Source organism: Rhinichthys klamathensis, unplaced genomic scaffold, assembly GCF_029890125.1.
Source record: "Rhinichthys klamathensis goyatoka isolate OS25496 unplaced genomic scaffold, OSU_Roscu_1.1 h1tg000275l_1, whole genome shotgun sequence".
Classification (NCBI taxonomy): Eukaryota; Metazoa; Chordata; class Actinopteri; order Cypriniformes; family Leuciscidae; genus Rhinichthys; species Rhinichthys klamathensis.
In genome coordinates, this window is record NW_026606794.1 from 3,237,695 (window position 1) to 3,259,615 (window position 21,921).

The following is a 21,921-nucleotide window of genomic DNA, read 5'->3' on the forward strand; positions in this document are numbered from 1 at the left end:
TGGTAAATATCATGTTTTCTATATTCTGCCATTGATCTCATTAGCGGATGTGCGTCACTTTGCCTTCAATCAAAGCAATTGCTTTTTACAGTAAAGCGCATCCAGTAGTGACAACAAACAGAACTGCCCCACAGCTCTCCCTAATGAAAATTATTTAATTGAGATCACAAATCCATGAATTTCAAACCTAATTTAAAAAAATCCCATTAAGTATGATGAAAAGATAGAAACTTCATGCTATTATATATTATATGTTGATGTTTACCGTGTAATTTGAGGAGGTCAAGTAATATGTCGAATTGTTTTTTTGACATACTATTAAATAGTAATTAACTTACCAGTTGATAGTGTAGGATTCTTTTCCGCTTCATTCTAGAAATGTAGTCCTTCAATTTTAGACTGCTTAGCATTTTAGCCAGCTTGTTTAAGCAGTATTTGTCATAGGTGAAGTGACTGGCTGACTGCCATACAGACGCTAAAGCACTAGCTGCTTTATTTAGCTCCATGTGTTGATGTATTTCATTTAAATCAGTCCATTTTTTTAAGTTGGATGTACAGCGCCGGAGACTTGTAATCCATTTACTAAATGACGTCTTACTGTGGCAAAATCATCACACTTCCGTACTCAATTATGCAGCTCAATTAGCAAATAACTGCAGAGCTCTTTTTCTTTTACTTACTTAAAAAAAAACATTACTTAAAGCAATACATCTAATTTAATGCTATAGGAGCTTTTGGTAAACAATTCTTAAGTTTTGCAATTGTTGCGTTTTCCCTTCTGTTTGCATTGTGAAATATGTCAGATGTAATTACAATGAAATTTGTATGGTGATATAGGAGTAATGTAATGTAAAAGTTTGCAGATAAAGATTAATTGACTGGCTGGCTCTCAAAGAGAGCCTTATAATCTCTACTTATTAGCAGAGAGGAATGGGTGGGCAGCAGAGGCACTGCAATATGAAATGACTCACTACTACTATGAGGGCATAGAGGTTAATTAACAAAGCATCTAACTGGATGGGATCCATTTGAACTGTGAGGACACAAGAAAGCACTTGCCGTCACGATTGTTGAGAAGGCTGTGATGGGAAGCTTGGATGAGTGGTTTTGGTGATTAGAATGAGCCCCATTTATGAGATTATATGAATGAAAATGAATCATTCAGATTGTGCTCTTTTATTCTCATTCAGAAGCACATAAAATGTTATTGCTTAAATTTTGAAATATATTAAAGGTTTCAATCGCTCAAATAGATGCAGGAAAAGACGATGTATAGGCTACATTATTTAAACGTCACTCCTGCTTACAACAGAGAGACATGTTTCATAGGACCTCAATGGTGTCAGTAAATATGAAGAGGATCAATTCATTCTGCAAAACGGGTCTCTGCACTCCCTCTAAATGACACCAAAAAAGGCCATGTTACTTCTATTTTGGTTGCAAAACTGGGTACTGGGTAATATAAGGTAACTAAATGGGTTACGGTTAGGTTTAGGGGTAGGTTCAGGGTTAGTGCCTTGTTATTAAGCAGTTATTGCAATTACTATAATAAGTACATAGGGAACAGGACTGTAAAATAAAGTGCTACCTCTATTTTAGGGAATTGATTTGACTGTAAACAAGTTCCCATGGGTGGTCACTGTTGGGAGACCAGCAAGACAATTAAACACACACACAAAAAAATAAAAAACAGAATCATGACGAACGGTTCCCAGAAGGGTTTATACAGAATGGCTGCTGTCACTGTAATTTGCACAGAGGACCCAATAAAAACAAATAAAGCATGTCTCTGGGGCTACAAAACACAAAGCAGTGATGCAAAATCTTTGTTTTTACTCGAACAAACCGTACTACTATTATTCAGATATAGAAATAAGATTTATATTTTTTGTCTCCTGTTAGATATTAGGTTTTCATGAATTAAAATGAATTGATTATGCTAGATTAACGTTGGTTTACAAATTGGATTTCTTAAATAGACACTTTCAGTAAGACCTATTTCAGTGCTCCATTGGATTATGACCTTTTAAATTGGCATTCAGAACACCTGGACAAATCAATGCTGAACCTTGATGTGGTTGTCATTTAATTCTTATTCTATTATTGTTTCAGAAATGCAAAATCGAGCGTGACCTGAGAGGGGCATGGGTAAGACTATGCAGACCAATTACTAAAACAACCAGTCAGTCAATAAATCAAGTACCCCAAACCTTATGTATCTAAAATACATTTTAATCTTGCTCAAATTCACAATTGTTACAATTTGTAATTCAGTGGTAGTACCTCCCTCCTTTAATTCAAACATACTGTACAACAGCGGCATGTAAAGTGTGTTACATCAAGGCACAAGACACATCCATAATCAGGGAAGCCTTTTTATGAGGCACTGCTTTAATATGATCCCCCAAAATACCGTAATGTGCTGAGACACATTAAAGGAACAAGGGCCAAACCCGACTGTACATACTGAATGTGCTCTCTGCTGAGAGGAAAGAATGAAGCAATGCTCTTCCTCGGATCCAAATGAGTAGAAAAATGATGGTTACTGATCATCACCGCTTTCTCGTTTCTTTTTCTTTTTTTAAACTTATGTTGCTTTGTTGAAGAGCCAAAAAAATAAGCAGTTATAATGTCTGGCTGGATGGAAACGATCAGTGCTATCAACTGGAGTCCATTCAGATGAAAGTGAGGAGTTTCCATTCCCAGGGTTCATAATGAGGACATGATGGTTTCTCTTTTATTGACAGCGATCAAAGAAGAACTGTGGACGTGTGTAGATTGGTGACCTGTTGAAAGATTTATGTAGGATGTTATCATCATTGTATATGACACCTGCAATATAAATTCATACTCTAACTATAATATCAGCATAGTAATATGAAAAATTAAGATTTTTTAAAAACTATTTTAAGTAGAATAAGGTGCAAAAAGAGGAGTACACTTCTGAAAATACTTCTTTTTTATAATAGCATATATATATATATATATATATATATATATATATATATATATATATATTACATTTAAAAATTAATTTTACATCATAAAATTGTTTTACACTTTTCAAACATCTACAACCTTTTGTTTATTTAGGTTTAAATTAGATTATGAATCCCAATTTTTTTATTTATTTTTTTCAAGTTTTTATTCTTTTCACCCAGTACATCACAACACATGTATCAATACTGCTTGCAAGGCCAGAATATTACAGTGGTTAAATGTAATAAAAAAGCAAATGTATTGGTGGACTGTATCTATTATTGGTGGTGCTGTTTCAGTATGATCACATAATCATACGAACATTAAATATAATCATATTCTGTGACATCAACATCATCATTCTAACATAAAACACGACATGCCTATAATGTCATGGTGGAATTATCTTGATTGCGCTACACTTAACACTTGAAAAGACACAAGAGGATTCAGAACACAAATCACGTACCATTTCACGAAGACCCATTTAGTTGACTACTCCTGACTGAGCCTCCTTCGTCTGCCGAACGCCTGGGAGCCCACATTAGTGGGGACAAATTTGCTGCTTCCGATTCCCCCCGAGCGGCTCAGGAAATCTGCCAGGCGATGGGTCACACATGTGGCCGTGTTACAGGCTCTCTTCTGTGTCGTAATACTGGAGGGGTAAAAAAAGAATGGGAATTGAAATATTCATTTAGAAGAAATAAATCAACATATTCAAAGACTTTATGAATTGATTAGAAATGTACAGAATTTATGCATTAAATATATTTAACAAAACACATAAAAATGTCAGCAGTAATATCTCTTACCTAAAATGTGTACTTAAGCCTGATAATACATAAGAATGCTCGTTCATTTCTGAACTTTAAATAAACAACCGGCAAAGAAGATCTCCTTCTAAAAATATCTTTATTAGATCAAGAACAAAGTCAAATCACACAAGACAGGAATTTTGCTGTGGGTTAAAAAAAGCTTGTCGTTACGCCCTGTCTACCAATGAGAGCGCCCCGATTTTATGAATGAGTTATATAACCCAAATAGATCCAGTGACTATAGGAAATGAGTGGAACAGAGTCTGTCTGAGATTTGTTACTCTGCCAAAGAAAGTAGAAAAAAATGTTCTTTCAAGTCAATCAGGCAAGCAAACTTCCACATGCACTTGCATATCAGGGCCAAGCACGGGTTTACAGCCGCTGCCGATTAGACACGGTTGAGCGCCTCTCCGTAACCAGCCAACACATCACTCTCTTCCAGGCTGCGCTTCTTGCCCGGTGTACCCGCTCCAACATTGGTGCGTGGATATGTCTGCAGTTTGTGCAGCTCCTGGGACAGTTTCCCCAGCACGCAAGTGCTGAGGCTGGAGCAGCGCTTGGACACGGCTCTACCCAGGCTGTGAGGAAAAAGACCACATGCAGAGAAACTCATAGACACTTAGACATGCAGGATACATTCACATACAGGATAGACATGATGACAGGATGCATGTTGACATGCTTCCTCGCACGGCTGTCATTATGGTTTCATAAAACAAATCATGCTTCAATAATTCATTTCTGCTGCACTTTTCATGTCTTTACTTGAGCATATCATGCAGGCATTTTCTCACATGTTTTCAGATCATGCATCCGTCCATGCCGTTTGATATCCTCGTTTTCATGCATTAAGAGCAAACAGGCATTTACACATAGTCAATCTCTCATAAATCTGACAGGTAAATAAAGTTTCATGCAGAGAATAAACTGGCAGAGAACTCTACAGCCTTCCCCACTTCTTAACAGAAAGTCATCACATACCTGTCATTTACAACAAGTACAAGTACACTTGACATTAAGGAGGTATTGCTCTCATGTTGGAGGCATTTCGGGCTTACTTTCTTGAATATGAGAGAAACAAATCAGTGCACACTCGCTAAATTATTCATCAGATTGCGTTTGGAATGATTCGAGAAATAGACACAATGTGATTTGTACCTGTTTTCCTCAGTAGCTTGTTGTTCCATGTCCTCTGCGGTCATCTGCATGAATTCTTTGACAATTGCGTGAAGCAATCTTCTCGCTTCGTAGTCAGTAAGCGTAGTTCGATCTGGTGATGATTCCAGCGCAGGCCTGCAACGCAATGTCTTCATGATGATCATGTCTTACAGGACTATACAAATAGTTTGTGTGAGCTCTCCTCTCTTTTTTTTTTTTTTTTTTGTATGATAAAAGCACTTTTTGCTTGCTACATCAAATCCTAAACATAATCAAAACAATCTGCTAAGAGTATGGCACTTAAAAGCTGTCCAGTTGCCAAGTTAAGATTTATCGCCCGATCAATACTGTCGTAAGCAGAGTGGGTTTGGCCGGGATTCATCTGATGTAATCAAAAGACTGATAGTCCATGATGCCGCAACCTCTAATGAAAACATATGTTCCCTTGCCTTCGTCCGGATGACTTTACCAAAGCACCTATTTCACTTGTAAATATGTTTAGCCAATTTGAGGAATTATCAAAGGAAAACCACTGCCCTTTAAGCATTTATCAACATGACAATATGTTTCTAATTGAACCTTACCTGGCAGGAGCTGCATTAGAGCTGTACATCTGACAAATAATCAGTGCGTAGGCAACCAGGAAAGCGGAGATCTTCAACATAACCATGGTCCCCTGCAGTGAAACATTTCATCATTAAGAACAGACCGAAAATGATGAGGGGAAAAAATGTCATGGTCAAGCCATCACAAGTGAAAAAGTTGCAAATAAGCAGCCTCTTTGTCATTAGCAAATTTAACTAAGCTTAAAAAAACTCAAATAATATTATTTGGAAAGTTATCCACACATTCTCCTGTTTGCTGCAGAAGAATTAGAGCTTGTGTGGTTTGTGCAGACATCTCCTCCTGTCAGGCGCTATGCTATAACTGGAGCATTAAAGATATTAGCCTCGTGATTTCCCTTCCAGCAGGACCATGTGCATTAGTGTAATGAACTGCTGTCTCTGCACCCACAGCCAGGTCTAAGTAGCCGTCCAATTCTCCTTGAAAAAAAAAAATCCATCGAGCATGCCTCTCTGTGCAACTACAGAGCCAAAGAGTAATGCATATACCATTAAGCTCTCCCTAACATTTTATTTTATTACTTACACACATCTATGGTACAGTATATTGAGATTTATAAAAAGCATGGCACATTTATTATGTGTCAAGCCATAAATAGTTGTTACTTACCTTGAGATGTTCAGCTTCGTGCAATAGATAGAGTATAGAAAAGAGTCGTCCCAAAATAGAGGGGATATTTCAACTTGATGAAATTTTGAGTCTGTTGCATTAAGCTACAATACACCTGCCTATATACCCACCATGTGGGTCTCACTATTGACAGTGTGGGTGTTTAATGATTCTCCGACAGCCAACCAGAGCTCACTGCTCCCTCATCCAACCAATCAGATTGTCCTCGGGCTTCTGGAAAATGATAAAGAGTGTGTCACACTAATGACGTCATTCTTCAATCACAAACTGCTCCATTCACAAAAATTCACCAGTGATCAGCAAAATTCAATACCGTTTTTTTTTTTAAAAAGTAAGGGAACTATTTAAAGAAAGTCTATGATCTGTTTTTCTGTTGTGATAATTTTTAGTACCAACCTAATCTATCGTATCTCTTCAACTCTCCTATCTATCTATCTATCTATCTATCTATCTATCTATCTATCTATCTATCTATCTATCTATCTATCTATCTATCTATCTATCTATCTATCTATCTATCTATCTATCTATCTATCTATCTATCTATCTATCTATCTATCTATCTATCTATCTATATGGCTCTATCACACATATAAAGTTGGTATCATACTTCTGTTCCTGCTTTATTCTTCAAGTATAATTTTCTAAAATGATACTTTTGATAATTGTTTATAAAACCTTGTGTAAAGCACATACACGAAACTATTTTAAGAGAGGGAAAAAAAAAAACCCAAATGGATTATGTGTGACATTTTCGTAAAATCCATTTCAAATTACGTGCCAGACAAATGTTGATGGCAGAAAACAAACTCGAATACCCTTTAACTGTGTATCCTGTAATAATGCGTGTGATCAATTGCAACATTGCTCTTGTCCTTATTTGGGTTTCCGTGATGATGTGACCCTTTGTCAGAATCAAAGAGGTTACGTCCATAACAAGCCTTCTATCTCAGTCCCAATTACAGAAGTCTTTGTCTTGAGGCATCATCTGACTTCTCTTCTTTATTGGTTAAGGCCTAATAAACCATTTCCACTAAGAGACAGTGTTTGCGTCACATAGGAACCCCATTAGTCTGGATGAGCCTTTTAGTGCTATCGAACCCAAAGCTGCGCCAATGACGGAATCAGTAAATCTGGGCGACGTGACAGGACCAGGGACCCATGCTATGGACGCAAACTACACTTGCACGCGTGATGAACTCCAGCCTAATGAAAGGTCATTTCCTCTAGAGGAACACTTTGCTGAGACGCACCACGTCCATAGTTCAGTGAGTAAGCAAACAAAGTCGAGAGTTTTCCTTTCCTGCATGAAACTTTGGAGTCAATACTGTAACCTTTTCAAATTTGGTCATGCTTTCATCACTCACTCCAGCCAGCCTTCTGTAAGTTATTTCAGAAGACAGATAATCATTTTGTTTTGAAGCAGACAATGTCCTTTTAGATTATGTTTGCTCATGGGCTGCATATGCCTATGCACCTACGTATGTGAGACATCCTTCAGAGTTCATTTGAGGAACGGCATCAGTTTCATACGGTAGCTGTTATCATGGTGCATGAGACGCCCGACACAGCTTTTTTGGTCTGCGTGGCTGTTTAAACACCTGCAGACGGAACGGAGCAGGGATTAAGTGTGATTTGTAATGACTCTGAGAGGAAAACTAAACACAATCCATAACCCTCTCAGAGACAATGAGTAGCACTAAATGGTCATCGAGGAGCCAGCACAGTTCATCCTTAGACATTAAGGAAATGAGATTTAATCACTGAGTGTTGCTTATCAATCAACCCTCCTTAGCGAGTTAGAGTTCATCATAATCTCATCTGTGTGCTTTACTAATCACACACCATCCTTTTATTTAGGCTACATTAACAACCAATGGCATCATCTGACTGGGATTGGCACGCTACCAAGTCACCAACACCAAGGACTAACAAAAAGAATGACTGAGACGCCTCTGATGGGTATTAGCTGAGCCCATTCAAAACTGCTTACTGTATGTGCAACACTACAAAAAAAATGCAATATACAGGAAACAGCTATTTGTGAATTCTGAAACTAATTACGGTTTCAGCCTTGTCTTTTGCAAAAATCACTGCAAAGGATTTCTTTTCAATATGCCGTTGCTCCTCTGAGGCCTCAAATTCCTTTTATTGATTAATTTATGTTGACTGACTTTTCCCTCAGCTATACCAAATCCATAATTAGAAGTGTTTCTTATGGGAGGATATATTGAATGTTCTAGATGTCCTCATTATTTATCACAAACACTGCAGTCTTTGAAACAGAATCCCCTGAGACCTGCTGGATGTATCTATCAATACCGATGGAAGGGCTCAAACTTCATAGATAATAAAGCCCAAAGACACCATGTAATAGAGCATCAACAATGTGGAAAATCACATTTCTACTGAGAAAACCAGGAGGATTTATGATCAAATTAGTAGCCTATGATTGCTATAGTTAACACTCTGATACTTCATTCACTTATCCTTTAAAAGTATAAAAACATACAGAGGTTGGTATGATTCCTGTGTTGTGGAAAGACATGCTTTGTTTTCTTTTCAAAACTATTATTTTCTCAAGACAGCATTTCCCACTTAACACAGTTTATAAATACAAGCTCATGCAATTTATATAGGCTGCAATTAAGATGAGTGTTATGCCATTCTGCAGGCACAATTCGCTTTTTTTACGAGGCGCTGTTTATTGATAACATATACATAAGACTATTTATTAATTTATTTGTTCATTTTATTTTTTGTTCATTAATTTGGTGGTTGTTGTGCACAATTTGAAATGGAAATGTTTTGTACTGTCTTGAATTCAACTGTTGGTTCTAAAAAAAAGCAATTAATATGAAAGCAATTTCCTAATTAAATAAGAGTAATAGCCTACATTACAATAGTTATGACAAACTGAGTTTTAAATATAAAAGATTCTGCAGTGCATAGCCCATGATAATATTATTTAACCCTTTACATGCTTTTTGAACGAGTACAGTGGTCCAGAAGCATAACGTTTAAATAATACACTAGCATAACCGTACGGATAATAAAAACGATCACAATTCATATGTGCTGATTAATTAGGCTAAACTGGGTGCTTTTGTATAAGCCTATATGGTGTCTTGATAAACGTGCTGCGAACTTGCAGGTCTTACTTAAAATAGCAGGACAAAATGCTGACATGAGTGGAGGGTTACGTTAGTTTCAAATAAGGTCAAAGTTTGTAGCACAAATCCTACAGTGCAAACGTGTCTGACCCGAAAACTGGTTTTGTTTGCAAAGCACTGTCTGTTTCTCTCACTTTTCATGAAAAAAGCAAAAAGCCAGGCGGACTAATTTATTTTAAAACGATCGTAAATCTTCGAATTCTTCGGAACTTCACCCAAACTCATATTATAAATGGTAAGTGACTCAAAGAATTCAAACTAGGCCTAGTGATATTCGGTTCGTGAACGAATTAGTGTTTTGAATAAATAATTCACGTTACCTTCTAACTGACTCATATTTTGCGCTCACTTCAAATACGTTCCATTTGACTTGTATAATACGACTAGTTCAAATACGTTCCATTTCTTCTATACTCTTTGCTTCAACTGATGTAACGTTACTGCGTAGGAACCCTGTCGAATGGAACGCACGATTCTGCCTTTCGAAATATTCTGCCTTTCGAAATAAAGTGATTTCCTGTCTTCAAAGTTTATAACGACAAACAACCTATGCAAACAACTGGACCGTTGACTTATGCCGCGTTCCAGGCAACCTGTAACCCGTGTTTTTTCAACTCGTAACTGGGAGTACATCGATCTAGTACGAGTTTACGGGTGGGAAGTCACGGGTTTGACTGCCGTTCCAGTGCACTTTCACGGGTATAAGGTTGGAAAAACACGGGTTACAGGTTGCCTGGAACGCGGCATTAGTAGTCAAAGCATTAGCAGCAGACTGACTAGCAAGCAAGAGCAAAAAGCAAATATCATTCGAGACGAGTGCGAGCTGTGAAGGAGCATCTCATTGGTTGGAAGGAACTACTAAACGGACACGCCCCCTCCATTGAATGAGTCGATGTACTTTTTTAAACTGTTGCATTTAAAAAAAAAAAACATTTTTCGAAAAGGCAGCACAAATCTTCAGAACACCGGTCGCCCGCGGGTAGTTTTTAGTAGGCCTAGTCGCAAAGTAGGAAATAGGAAAAAGATAGACGTGTTGTAGTTTGTGGGGACATCTCTTGATGCTAGACACCTTTTCTTAATTTTTAAGTAGACTTAACCTTTCCGTCGTCTGCTATTTAATGAATCGATTCAGGAAACGGTTAACTTATTATTAAACAAAAATATTGTCGCCTGTCACAATTAACCTATGGGCGCTACGATGTAGCCTAACCGCAAAAAGGGGTAGTGAATGAATAAATGAGCAAGTCTTTTTGAATGAACAGATTCAAAAGATTCGATGAATTAGTCACTAGTTCAAAGAAGAGAAGGTTTTTCCACTGCAAAGTCCTTTTTTGGATTACATGGGTGGGCGTGGCCATTTATGTTGCAAGTTTCTCCAATACAAAGAAAACCCCGCTTGGAAACGTACTTGTGAACATCTGCCCTAATGAAAAGAAATTTGTCTGAATTCTCGCGAATCAATCTGACCACCGTTTAATCAAACAAGTTAATCCAAAAGCGCTCTTCCCGCCAGCCAATCTTAGCCTTTAAGAGGCGGGGGATATAGAGCAACATGTGCAAGATGATCTCCTAATACACTGTCTGACAGAGAACGGAGCTCTGGAAACTTTTCAGAAAGCACAGATTATCCCAAAGTGTTTAAGTAGCCTATCTAAAATGGTATCGATTAAACGGTTGACATCTCTGCTCTCTGTGTCTTGGGAGCAAACGCTCGTATGTTTGGGTAGTTTGTTCATTACACTCTTCATTTTGGTGGTGATTTGCAAGCTCCTAAAGCAGCGGAGACCCCGAGGGTTTCCCCCTGGACCGACACCTTTACCCCTGATAGGGAATATTCTATCCCTAGCCACCGAGCCTCACGTCTACATGAAGAGGCAGAGTGATATCCACGGACAGGTACGGATGACACTTCACTCTCATTCCTCAATTTTTCTTATTTACTTGCACATGATCACGTAACATGCAATACAGTAGACTTGTCAAACTGGCTGCTTTTAACGTTTTTGCTAATATTTTTTTGTTGTCACTGTATGGATTTTCTTTTTAAAAAAAGTTATTTTAAGCCACTAAATAATAATAATTATGCATAATATTGTAATGCATCTTACTGTCTTGTAATCAATGAAACTGTCTACAATGGAAGCGTCCCTTGCGGCGCATCGCCACTCGCCTTGAGTTTCTTTTTTTGACGCGCGCTGCAGAGCTGCTCCTCTAGCCACACAATATACGGAGATAAATAATATATATACCTATATATATAGCCTACATATATAGGCTATATATATTATTTATCTCCGTATATTTTACATATATATTTACATAGGCCTATATATACATATAAATTATATAACATATATATATATATATATATATATGATTTATTATTATTATTATTTAATAATAAATCATAATGGTCCGCACTAGTTGTCTAACTACTATCGTAAAAAAAAAAAAAAAATGTTTTGTGCAATGTTTGCTACTTATTGTGGCAAAATAATTTTTCTGTAATTGCAGAGATTAATTACAGATGCATTTGCATGCAGGCATTTTTATTATTATCATTATTATTATAAAACTGAAGTTCGACAGTTATACATTAATTTACTGTTGCTGGTATCCCTCGTTGAGCTCACATCTGATTGGTCCGTGCTAGTGAATTGGAGCGTTAGTCTTGAAGCGCCGCGTCGCTAGAAGTGTATTTGAAAGGAACAAAAGAGTGTTGCATTTAGCGTTGCATTTTTGGCAGAGCGCTTAAGCACTCAAGTTTTGTAGAATGGCCAAGACATGCTGAGTCAGCGTCCCTAATTCGTTTTCTTCACCGTATCCACGAGGGTGAATGTAGTCCGACTCCTCTAATTATACTCCGTTCATTAGTAGAAATATGTTTGGCATAGGAGTGGATTAATGAATATTGCCCTTTTATTATCCAGATTTTCAGTCTAGACCTGGGAGGAATCTCGACTGTTATTTTAAATGGTTATGATGCCATTAAAGAGTGCCTGTATCATCAAAGTGAGGTTTTTGCAGACCGCCCATCCCTCCCTTTATTTCAAAAGATGACAAAAATGGGAGGTAAGTGGTTTCTTATAGAATAATTTATTTTAGAATGTTTTCCAAGAATATATCACTGCCGAAAAATCTAGATAGTTAGAGAGTAATAAAAAATCCCAAAGTGAGAATTCTGACATTATGTATTCCCCCTTATGTCCTAATTTGTAAGCAGTTCTTTTTTTTCAATGGAAGAAACAAAAGGAGATAAAAAAAATCATCATAAACTATTTTACAGTATATTCATGCACTGTATTCCAAGTCTTCTGAAGCCACATGATTGCTCTTTTGAGAAACAGACCTAAATAAGTCATTAATCACTGACAGTTTATGATAACACGCTGCAGTAGAGTCCATACATTTTTATCTGTGCAGCTGTCATGGGACTTCAGAATAAAGCATATATTATGGACTAGTTTAATGGTGGGTTTTTTCCTTTGTCCATAACAGTCATGGTCACTATGAAATGTCTGGTAAAAAAAAAAAAAAACAACCTCCAATTGTTTTATGCAGAAAATATAAGGGAAGTTAATGAAATGATTTTTAATTTTTAGAAATTTATTTTAGAAAGTATTCTTTCACATATTTGGGTGATTCAGAGAAAAGGCTCTGGCACGGTTATGTTTGTCAGAGTTGGGGCAATAACTAGAGAAGAGCGGACAGTCACACATGAGGTTAGCACATTATCAGTATTGCAATTCTTGTAAACTGTGTTTAACCCATGAGACTGCTGTTTGACTAATAATCTCTGGTTAAACATACAGAAAGTTTTTGCAGATAAACTTTCTTTGTTTCCATTTTTAAGCCAACCGCATTGTTTATTCTCCGTCTAGGACTTCTGAACTGCAAATATGGTCGAGGCTGGATTGAACACCACAAACTGGCTGTGAACTGCTTCCGCCACTTTGGCAGTGGTCAGCGAATGTTTGAGAGGATTTCTGAGGAGTGCCTGTTTTTTCTGGATGCCATTGACCAGCACCAGGGGAAGCCCTTTAACACTAAGCATCTCGTCACCAATGCCGTCTCCAACGTCACCAACCTCATTATCTTCGGCCAGCGTTTCACCTACGACGATGGTGATTTTCAGCACATGATTGAGATCTTCAGTGAGAATGTGGAGCTGGCCGCCAGTGGCTGGGCTTTCTTGTACAACGCCTTCCCCTGGATGGAGTACGTGCCATTCGGGAAGCATCAAAAGCTGTTTCGCAATGCCAACAAGGTGTACAAATTCCTTCTGCAAATCATCAATCGCTTCTCACAGGGAAGGATTCCGCAGTCGCCGCAACATTACATTGATGCCTACTTGGACGAAATGGAGCAGAGCGCCACCGATAAAGCGACTTCTTTTTCTCAAGATAATCTCATTTTCTCGGTTGGAGAACTCATCATTGCAGGCACAGAGACCACCACAAATTGTCTGCGCTGGGCTATGCTCTACATGGGTCTATATCCCAGGATACAAGGTTGGTGCCCAGTGCCCACGAAGCAGTTCTCGTTTACAACATTTTAATGTCGTTGCACTAATGACGTGTGTTTTTCTGTGCAGAAAAGGTCCAAATGGAGATCGATTGCGTCCTGAACGGCAGACCACCTGCTCTTGAAGACAAGCAGAGGATGCCATATGTGGAGGCAGTGCTGCATGAAATCCTGCGCCTTTGCAATGTCGTCCCACTGGGCATCTTCCGCGCTACGTCTCAAGATGCGATGGTGCGTGGCTACACTATCCCCAAGGGCACAATGGTCATCACTAACTTGTACTCGGTGCACTTTGATGAGAAGTACTGGAGCGACCCATCCATCTTCTGCCCAGAGCGCTTCCTTGACTGTAATGGCAAATTTGTCCGGCATGAAGCGTTTCTCCCCTTCTCAATAGGTAAACTGCAAAGATTTAGGAAATCAGTACATCTAAACCTTGTCACGTTATTCTTCATTCTAACGTATCCATTTTGATGGTCTTTAGGTAAGCGGCACTGTCTGGGAGAGCAGTTGGCCAGGCTGGAGATGTTCTTATTCTTCACCACATTGCTTCAGAGGTTCAGCCTTCAGTTCCCCGAAGGCTTTATTCCAAGTCTCTCTCCGAAACTGGGCATGACCCTTCAGCCTCGGCCATACGCCATATGTGCCATCAGGAGACAGCAGTAAAAGTTCCCCCGTGAGCTCTGGAACACATGCACTCACCTCAGGGGATCCTTCCAAGAAACGCAAATGGCAGAGCAGTTCCCCATCTTAAATTCCATCAGGTTTTTCAATGGGGAATATTGACCTCTGATATTGACTTGTTAAATTCTCTGAACGTGTCCTTTAAAGTTTCACAGAACCCAGCCTGAGAGTGATAAGAGTACTGTTACAGAACACATGGCGTGTAGAGCACAGAATTAGCACATGTGTGTTACCAAACGAGTACGTACATGAGGGTATCAAGATATACTGTAGTGTAGCTTGTATCTTTGATAGCTTTGAATAAGAGTACTGTGTAACCAACCCAAACATTGTGCTTGTTAATATGAGAAGAGCTATTGTGTCAATGATTGACAGGGTTTACCTCTATAATGGTTTCGAGGTCTGTCTTTTTCAGCATTCCTTGAATTCCGCCATTTCTGGAGTCGGGCAAGTGAGAGGAGAACAGCTGCCTTTCCCAGAAAGTTTTGGAAATGTTTCATGACTCCTGTTGGTTTAATGCCATATATCAGGTTTGCAATAGTAACGGCCCTGTCCCTAGTTTATCTCAGTGGAAAGAAACTTGAGCTGCAATATAAGAGGAAAAAATGGTGCTATTGTGAAAAGCTGACTCCAATATACATTTTATAGTACAATATCATTTTTGATTTTACCTCACATTTTAACCAGTTTTTGTGATTATGATAAAAATGAAATGAAACAAAACCTGACAAACTTGTATAAATAAACACAAAATTAACCGTTGTTATGCGAGTTGTGTTTTAATGCTGATCCTAAGCTTTTTTTTATGTCTGCCTGCGGCCTCTCTTTCAACCGTGCTGGAATTTTCCGAAGCATATAAACCAAGCTGAAATGACTCATGTAGTTCTGTGAATTTATAAATCTAGCACACTTCAAGAATGAATGGTTTTCAATGGCAGTTCTTAACTGTCTTCAGTTTGTTAATGTGAACCTACAGAAAGCAAATACATGTAGCTTTTTTTAGTATATATTTTTTCCTTCTCATGCAGTGCCTTTAGAATCCCCATGTTGTCACCGTAAAAACATTTACTGGCCAAATAATCTTTCCAGTCTGTTATTACTTACACAAACTGCACAGGGCCGGAAACTCAATTAAAAACTGAGAGTGACGGGTAGGGGCAGCGCTGCTTTGGGTAAGCTGTCACAGTGATTCTGTCATCTGAAGAGATAAGGCTGGCCTTTCATACGACCTACACTTGGGGACTCATCATCCGCTGACTGTCATCTTACAGGCAGTTCCTCCCATGAGAACACTTGGGCTTTCATCTGAGCACGAAAGAAATAAGTAGAAACCTGCAGCTAGATGATGCTCAGTAGCACACAGATAATGTCAAAACATGTTGCGTCAATGAGATAATAGCGAAGGGTGAAGACATTTCGCTTGTGTCTGGACTTCTCTTAATAGGTGAAAGGTCACGTTCAATGCTTGGTCATTTACTGTAGTGGCATGATTAAAAAACTTTATTTGTACCTGGATAATGTGGTTTGCACACGGGTAAGACTGGAAAAACTGGAGGATAGTGTTCTCACCCTCTGAGAGAACAAAGCAAATTAACATTTGAACTCCCCCTCGTGCTACACTTCTCCTTCTCATCCCACATGGGAAGATCACCAAAACTCACATAAGAATATATGGTTTAATGTGAATGATTATCATGGAGTATTGTGTTTAATATCATTTTAAATGTCCCAGAGTGGGTGGTACAGATGTCTCATTCCAACAGTTTTTTAGAAGTTTAGGGATAACTGGCACACAAAGGAATGTGCCCTTTAGACATGATCCTTGCCCCAAAAAAGCTGTAAACTCCTGAATGCAAATCCCCACTGTTAGCAAATGGTCCACTCCTACCCCCAGTAAGTCTGGGAGGATGAACACGGTAAATTTCCACTGTGAACTCATGTTTACATATGAAATGAGGTCTGGCTATAATGAAATGCAACTAGAAGATCAAGGCCTTTTCTGTATCTCAGATCAGCCCGTGAATGCTGAGTCGCCGAGACTCAGCATTCATGTATTTCATAATGTCGGGTGAAAGATTTTCCTCTTTGTTCTAGAACATTTGATGGTTTGCATTGATTATCTTTCAATTGATTATGAAATTGTAATAATACATTTACATGACATAATAAATTGTTATATTTGATTATTCTAACAGACTTTGACTTTGAGTTAAAAGGAATAGTCAAACATAGATTTAATGATGCACAGATATCATTGAAAAACCTTTTCATTTATGGAGTCAGATGAAATAACGAGTTAATACATAAGATAAAATGTATTGCATTTAACTAAAAATCCCTTTGCCATGAGAAAAGACGGAACACGCGAGAGACCTTTACCTCTGATCGAATACCGCCATTGGATCAAATTAGATGGCCTTACACACGTTTTATGATTTTACTATTAATGAGACAAGGGCCCCCAAATATTTTGATCATCTTGGAGCCTCCCTTCCTGAAATATTAAGGTTGTTTTATATTTTCCATGTATAAAAAAAACCCTGAGGAAAATATCATGTGACGTCATAAAAACAAGTAAATACTTTCCAGATCTTTTTTCTTTTTTTATTAACAGCACTACTTTTTTTGTATAGTTTTGTGAAAAACCTCCCCATAAAAATTACATTTACAGAGACATACATATAATATTCAAAAGTTTAGGGTCTGTTTTTTTTGTGTGTGTGAAAGAAATTAATCCTTCAGCAAGGATGCATTAAATTGATCAAAAGTGACAGTAAAGACATTTATAATGTCACAAAAGATTTCTATTTCAAATAAATGCTGATCTTTATTGAACTTTCTATTCATCAAAAAAAAAAAAAAAAAAAAAAAACATATATATATATATATATATATATCATGAGAAATATTTCTTGCACCAAATCAGCATATACAAATTATTTTTGAAGGATCATGTGACACTGGAGACTAGAGTAATCGTTGCTGAAAAACATTATATATTGTAATTATTACAGTTTTTACTGTATATTTGACCAAATTAATGTAACCTTGGTGAGCACAAGTCTTAAAAATGACGTTTAAAAATTAGTGCTGTCAATAAATTTCATTAATATCTTCAGGGCACATATTAACTTTGGCAGCCCTAAAATACATTTTGTGAATTCTTTTTTTCTTGTTTTTGCAGGGATTTAAAGGGTTAGTTCAGCCAAAAATGAAAATTATGTCATTAATGACTCACCCTCATGTCGTCCCAAGCCCGTAAGACCTCCGTTCATCTTCGGAACACAGTTTAAGATATTTTAGATTTAGTCCGAGACTTTTCTGTCCCTCCATTGAAAATGTATGTACGATACTGTCTTTGTCCAGAAAGGAAATAAAGACATCATCAAAGTAGTCCATGTGACATCAATGGGTTAGTTAGAATGTTTTGAAGCATCGAAAATACATTTTGGTCCAAAAATAATAAAAACTACGACTTTATTCAGCATTGTATTGTCTTCCGGTTCTGTTGTCAATCTGCGTTCATGAGTCCGCAGTGACGCTGATGACGTAAGGCGCTGCTGACGTGTTATCTGGTGCGTCCGTGTATTCGGGTTCAAATAAATATGGCTGGGCAAAAAAATGCAAGTCTTCCTCTGTGTCGAAATCCTTAGACATGTTTGCAAAGATTGTTTTGTTTACAGCGTGCGTCTCCCTCAGACTGTAAACGAAGCTCGGGCGCACCAGAGAACACGTCACCAGCATCACTGAACGCGGATCAACAACAGAACTGGAAGACAATACAATGCTGAATGAAGCCGTAATTTTTGTTATTTTTGATGTATTTTCGATGCTTCAAAACATTCTAACTAACCCACTGATGTCACATGGACTACTTTGATGATGTCTTTATTTCCTTTCTGGACAAGGACAGTATACCGTACATACATTTTCAATGGAGGGACAGAAAACTCTCGGACTAAATCTAAAATATCTTAAACTGTGTTCCGAAGATGAACGGAGGTCTTACGGGCTTGGAACGACATGAGGGTGAGTCATTAATGACATAATTTTCATTTTTGGGTGAACTAACCCTTTAAGCACTCCCCCTCTCGTGGTCCCTGGGCCCCAGTTTGAAAACCCCTGACTTAAAGCAATCAAGTACACATCTGCTCCCATGCATAAACAGAACAAAAAAAAGACACAGAAAGACAGAAATCAATTGAGAGTAGAACTATTGTTCAGGGATGGTGCTTTTATGACAGCTATAAATAATAACAAAAAAGTAAATTCTCCCCCACAACCCTGAAAAGGCTGAATGGTTAAATCGGACATTGCTATCTAAATGCTACATAAAAAAGTAAATGCCATCATAAAGGTACTGATGACAGGAACGTCGGAGGTTACTGTGTTGCGACGAATGCCCCACAGTGAGATACCACAGTCCGCTTTGACGGTCGAGCAAGTGGTCAACACGAGGGGATGGTGGTGCTGTGACGCTCTGATCTGCCGGGGGGGTTGTTGGGTGGTACAAACTGAGCCACTTTTAAGTCCCAGAACTAAGAAATTATGAACACACAGTAGAGAGAGAGAGAGGGAGGGAGAGAGAGAGAGAGAGAGAGAGAGAGAGAGAGAGAGAGAGAGAGAGAGAGAGAGAGAGAGAGAGAGAGAGAGAGAGAGAGAGAGAGAGAGAGAGAGAGAGAGAGAGAGAGAGAGAGAGAGAGAGAGAGAGAGAGAGAGATAGAGCACCACAAGCTGCTTTGGGTGCACACAAGCCCCCAACACAGAACACACCCTGAGCACAGGCCAAAAACAGTGACTAATGAACAAACCCACAAATGGAGACAGAGACATTTAGGCATCCGGCATCGCTGATACAAGCTCGGCGAGCTTTGGAAATAAGGGGCGTTCGGCAAAGAGTGGTTATGGGCAGGAACAAACGACAGTGCACCCAAAATAAACAACTAACAAACTGAAAAACACAACACCCAAACACAACCACATCTGTAAATAGCATTAGATTTTTTAAAAACTCCTGAAACAAGATGATAATTACATGGTCTCAATGTACAATATATGTCAGCTGTATGTAGAAAACAGACGCATTGTTGATTAATTAAAAAATATATAATATAATATATGTATTTATATATGCAAGTATTCTTTCTGTGCAGAGGTTAAACACTTGGTTGGTAGTAAAATGTGCACATTTTTTTTAATCTTTTTTTACTCTTAAATATACTAGCTTGATTTACACTGCCTACTTGAGAACTTTCCTCTACAGAGACAAAATGAGTTTTGTCGAGATGAGGCGGACCGAGAGAGAAAGACACCCGGAGCCGGTTAGTCTCCGCCTCCCCGTCCTCCTCTCATTATTTTAGTGGAATGCCTAGAGTTCTTGCTTCAGACAAAAAAATATAGAACTTTTAGTATTAAACCTGCCTTATGGTGAAAAATAAGAAAATACGAAAGAAAGAAAAAAGTACAGCTTTCAAGGTGAAACCCTGGATTACTTGAAAATGGACAAACTGGCCAGATTATGCGTTTGGCAATAATTAGAGTAAGTACAAGCATGTGTCCGTATGTTCAAATAATGCCAAACGTGAAGTAACCCCAAAGCAATGTTTAGTCTACGACTTACGTGCTTAGTCAAACATTTTGTTTTCAGAAACAATCCTGGGTTCCAATTCTTATCAGTGGGTCTTTAGAAAAAAATAAACATGGATAAATTGGTCTGGAGCAGCTGATAAGGACGGGGGTTAATATCCAGGACACCACACTTTGAGGGAGCATCTCTTTTTGTTAACGACTTTTAAGTTATTCATACAAAAAATATAATTTTTTTCTGTCCCGCCTCTGAAAAGAATGCTCGACGTGCAAGTTGAAATTGCAGAATTAAATTTTCGCAAAAAAAACAAGGATCGATCCTTCACATGAATCCTGAGTAACCGTGAAAAAATATATCTATTTAAACGTAAAAAAAAGAGAAACGTCCCTTCATTTGAACAGCATTCCTGTCCCATTTGCTATGCTTTTAAACACAGACGGACTTTACAGATAAGATTCAACGATTGGCAACTCAGCGTTCCTGAAGAGGACAAGGTGGGGAAAAACACACAACAAATGAAATGAAAGAATGAAAAACTACCTTACAAACAACAAAGGCAAACAAAAAAAAAATGCAGGAAAGTGATCAACATGAATAAAAAGCATCCAAAACGATGCAGAAGTCAGGTCATTTTTCAGTCAAAAATGTCAGCATTTCCACTTGTCCTAGTGACTCAGTTCAGTAATACAGTGTTTTATGTCGCCAGCATGAATTGGGGACTGCACATACAGTGCAGGGTACATAGCCCATTTTCTGGACCACAAGAAAAATAAAAACAAACTATATATATATATATATATATATACACACACATACATATACACATATATATATATATATATATATATATATATATATATATATATATATATTTAAAGTTCAGACAGGCACATTTTGAGTTATGCTTCCTGACACTGAGCCTGAAAAGGCATCAGTTGTAGTCTTTATGTTTTTGAACGGTTCGCTTTGGTAACGGGTGTCAATTATGTCATTGTCTCTTGTGTTTTTCCAGAGTCTTTTTTCGTGTCCTATTTGACTTAAGTACCTACGGGAGAGATAAGAGCTCTACGTTGAAGGCAGCATCACAGCCAGGTAACCATGGATGGCACGATTCTCCCCTGCCTGTTTTCTTCTCTGTCTTGTTTTAATCTCATAACACGATTCTGCGTCTTCAAAGCTCTGTTCGTTCTCCGCTGATTCTCCATGGGGTGAAAGTGCATAGGAGTGGGGTTCCCACCAAAGGGTCCTCTCACAGTAGTAAGGCCTTTTTTTCAACACAATGTGAACTGCATTAGCTTCAGAGTGTCGGCACAGTGACGAATTTCAGCATGGGGAGATCCGCTAGGGTCTTCCTCTGGGTGTCAATGTGTGTGTTTGTGTAGGTGAAGGAGAGGGAGGGGTCATCCCCTCCGTTTAAGCCCCTCAATGAGCTTCATTTCTTGACCTTCTCCTCTTGCTACTGCCTTTCCTCCTCCTCTGTCTCCTCTTGAATGACCTGAATGTCATCAGAGGAAGAGGTGGATGGAGGAAGGCTGGGGCTCTCGGATTGCTGCTGCTGTGTCTCCAGCTCTTTGGCCTTCTCCTCTTCTTCGATGGTCTTCTTCCACACCTTGTGGTTCTCTGTTAAGTGCTGCATGATGTTGCAGAACAACCGACGTCGACCCTTCCTCCTCTCTGTAAGGAAAACACAATTAGTGTGTGCTACATCTAAGCTGAAGTATTTGGGGGGGAAAGCATTCTGTCATTA

The 21,921-nt window shown here is 38.4% G+C and overlaps 3 protein-coding genes across 6 annotated transcripts in view; 1 reads left to right on the plus strand and 2 right to left on the minus strand.

Annotated features, from left to right (window-relative positions):
- Window positions 1–1,703: 1,703 nt before the first annotated feature.
- Window positions 1,704–16,113, minus strand: calca (calcitonin/calcitonin-related polypeptide, alpha). Of its 4 annotated transcripts, none has more exons than XM_056268619.1 (5): window positions 6,317–6,679; window positions 5,537–5,628; window positions 4,953–5,087; window positions 3,449–3,634; window positions 1,704–2,786 (listed from the first exon to the last, which is right to left on the minus strand). In XM_056268619.1, the coding sequence occupies exons 1-4, from the start codon at window positions 6,317–6,319 to the stop codon at window positions 3,475–3,477; spliced, it is 390 nt and encodes a 129-aa protein (XP_056124594.1). In that variant the 5' UTR covers window positions 6,320–6,679; the 3' UTR covers window positions 1,704–2,786; window positions 3,449–3,474. The 4 variants fall into 4 exon arrangements, with proteins under 4 accessions (XP_056124594.1, XP_056124592.1, XP_056124593.1 ...); XM_056268617.1 differs by lacking the exons at window positions 1,704–2,786; window positions 3,449–3,634 and adding exons at window positions 3,873–4,372; window positions 15,692–16,113 and having other exon boundaries at window positions 6,317–6,419; XM_056268618.1 differs by lacking the exons at window positions 1,704–2,786; window positions 3,449–3,634 and adding exons at window positions 3,873–4,372; window positions 15,692–16,113 and having other exon boundaries at window positions 6,186–6,419.
- LOC130102651 (vitamin D 25-hydroxylase) lies at window positions 10,971–15,158 on the plus strand. Its single transcript, XM_056268615.1, has 5 exons — window positions 10,971–11,275; window positions 12,310–12,451; window positions 13,261–13,890; window positions 13,974–14,300; window positions 14,388–15,158. Exons 1-5 carry the CDS (start codon window positions 11,036–11,038, stop codon window positions 14,567–14,569), a joined length of 1,521 nt encoding a protein of 506 aa, XP_056124590.1. The 5' UTR covers window positions 10,971–11,035; the 3' UTR covers window positions 14,570–15,158.
- A 3,756-nt stretch (window positions 16,114–19,869) lies between the features above and the next one.
- pde3b (phosphodiesterase 3B) overlaps window positions 19,870–21,921 on the minus strand; it is a 59,704-nt gene continuing 57,652 nt past the window's right edge. Inside the window, exon 16 of the mRNA XM_056268614.1 lies at window positions 19,870–21,848. Coding sequence (XP_056124589.1) covers window positions 21,631–21,848 — 218 coding nt within the window. The 3' untranslated portion in view covers window positions 19,870–21,630. The remainder of the gene's footprint in view (window positions 21,849–21,921) is intronic.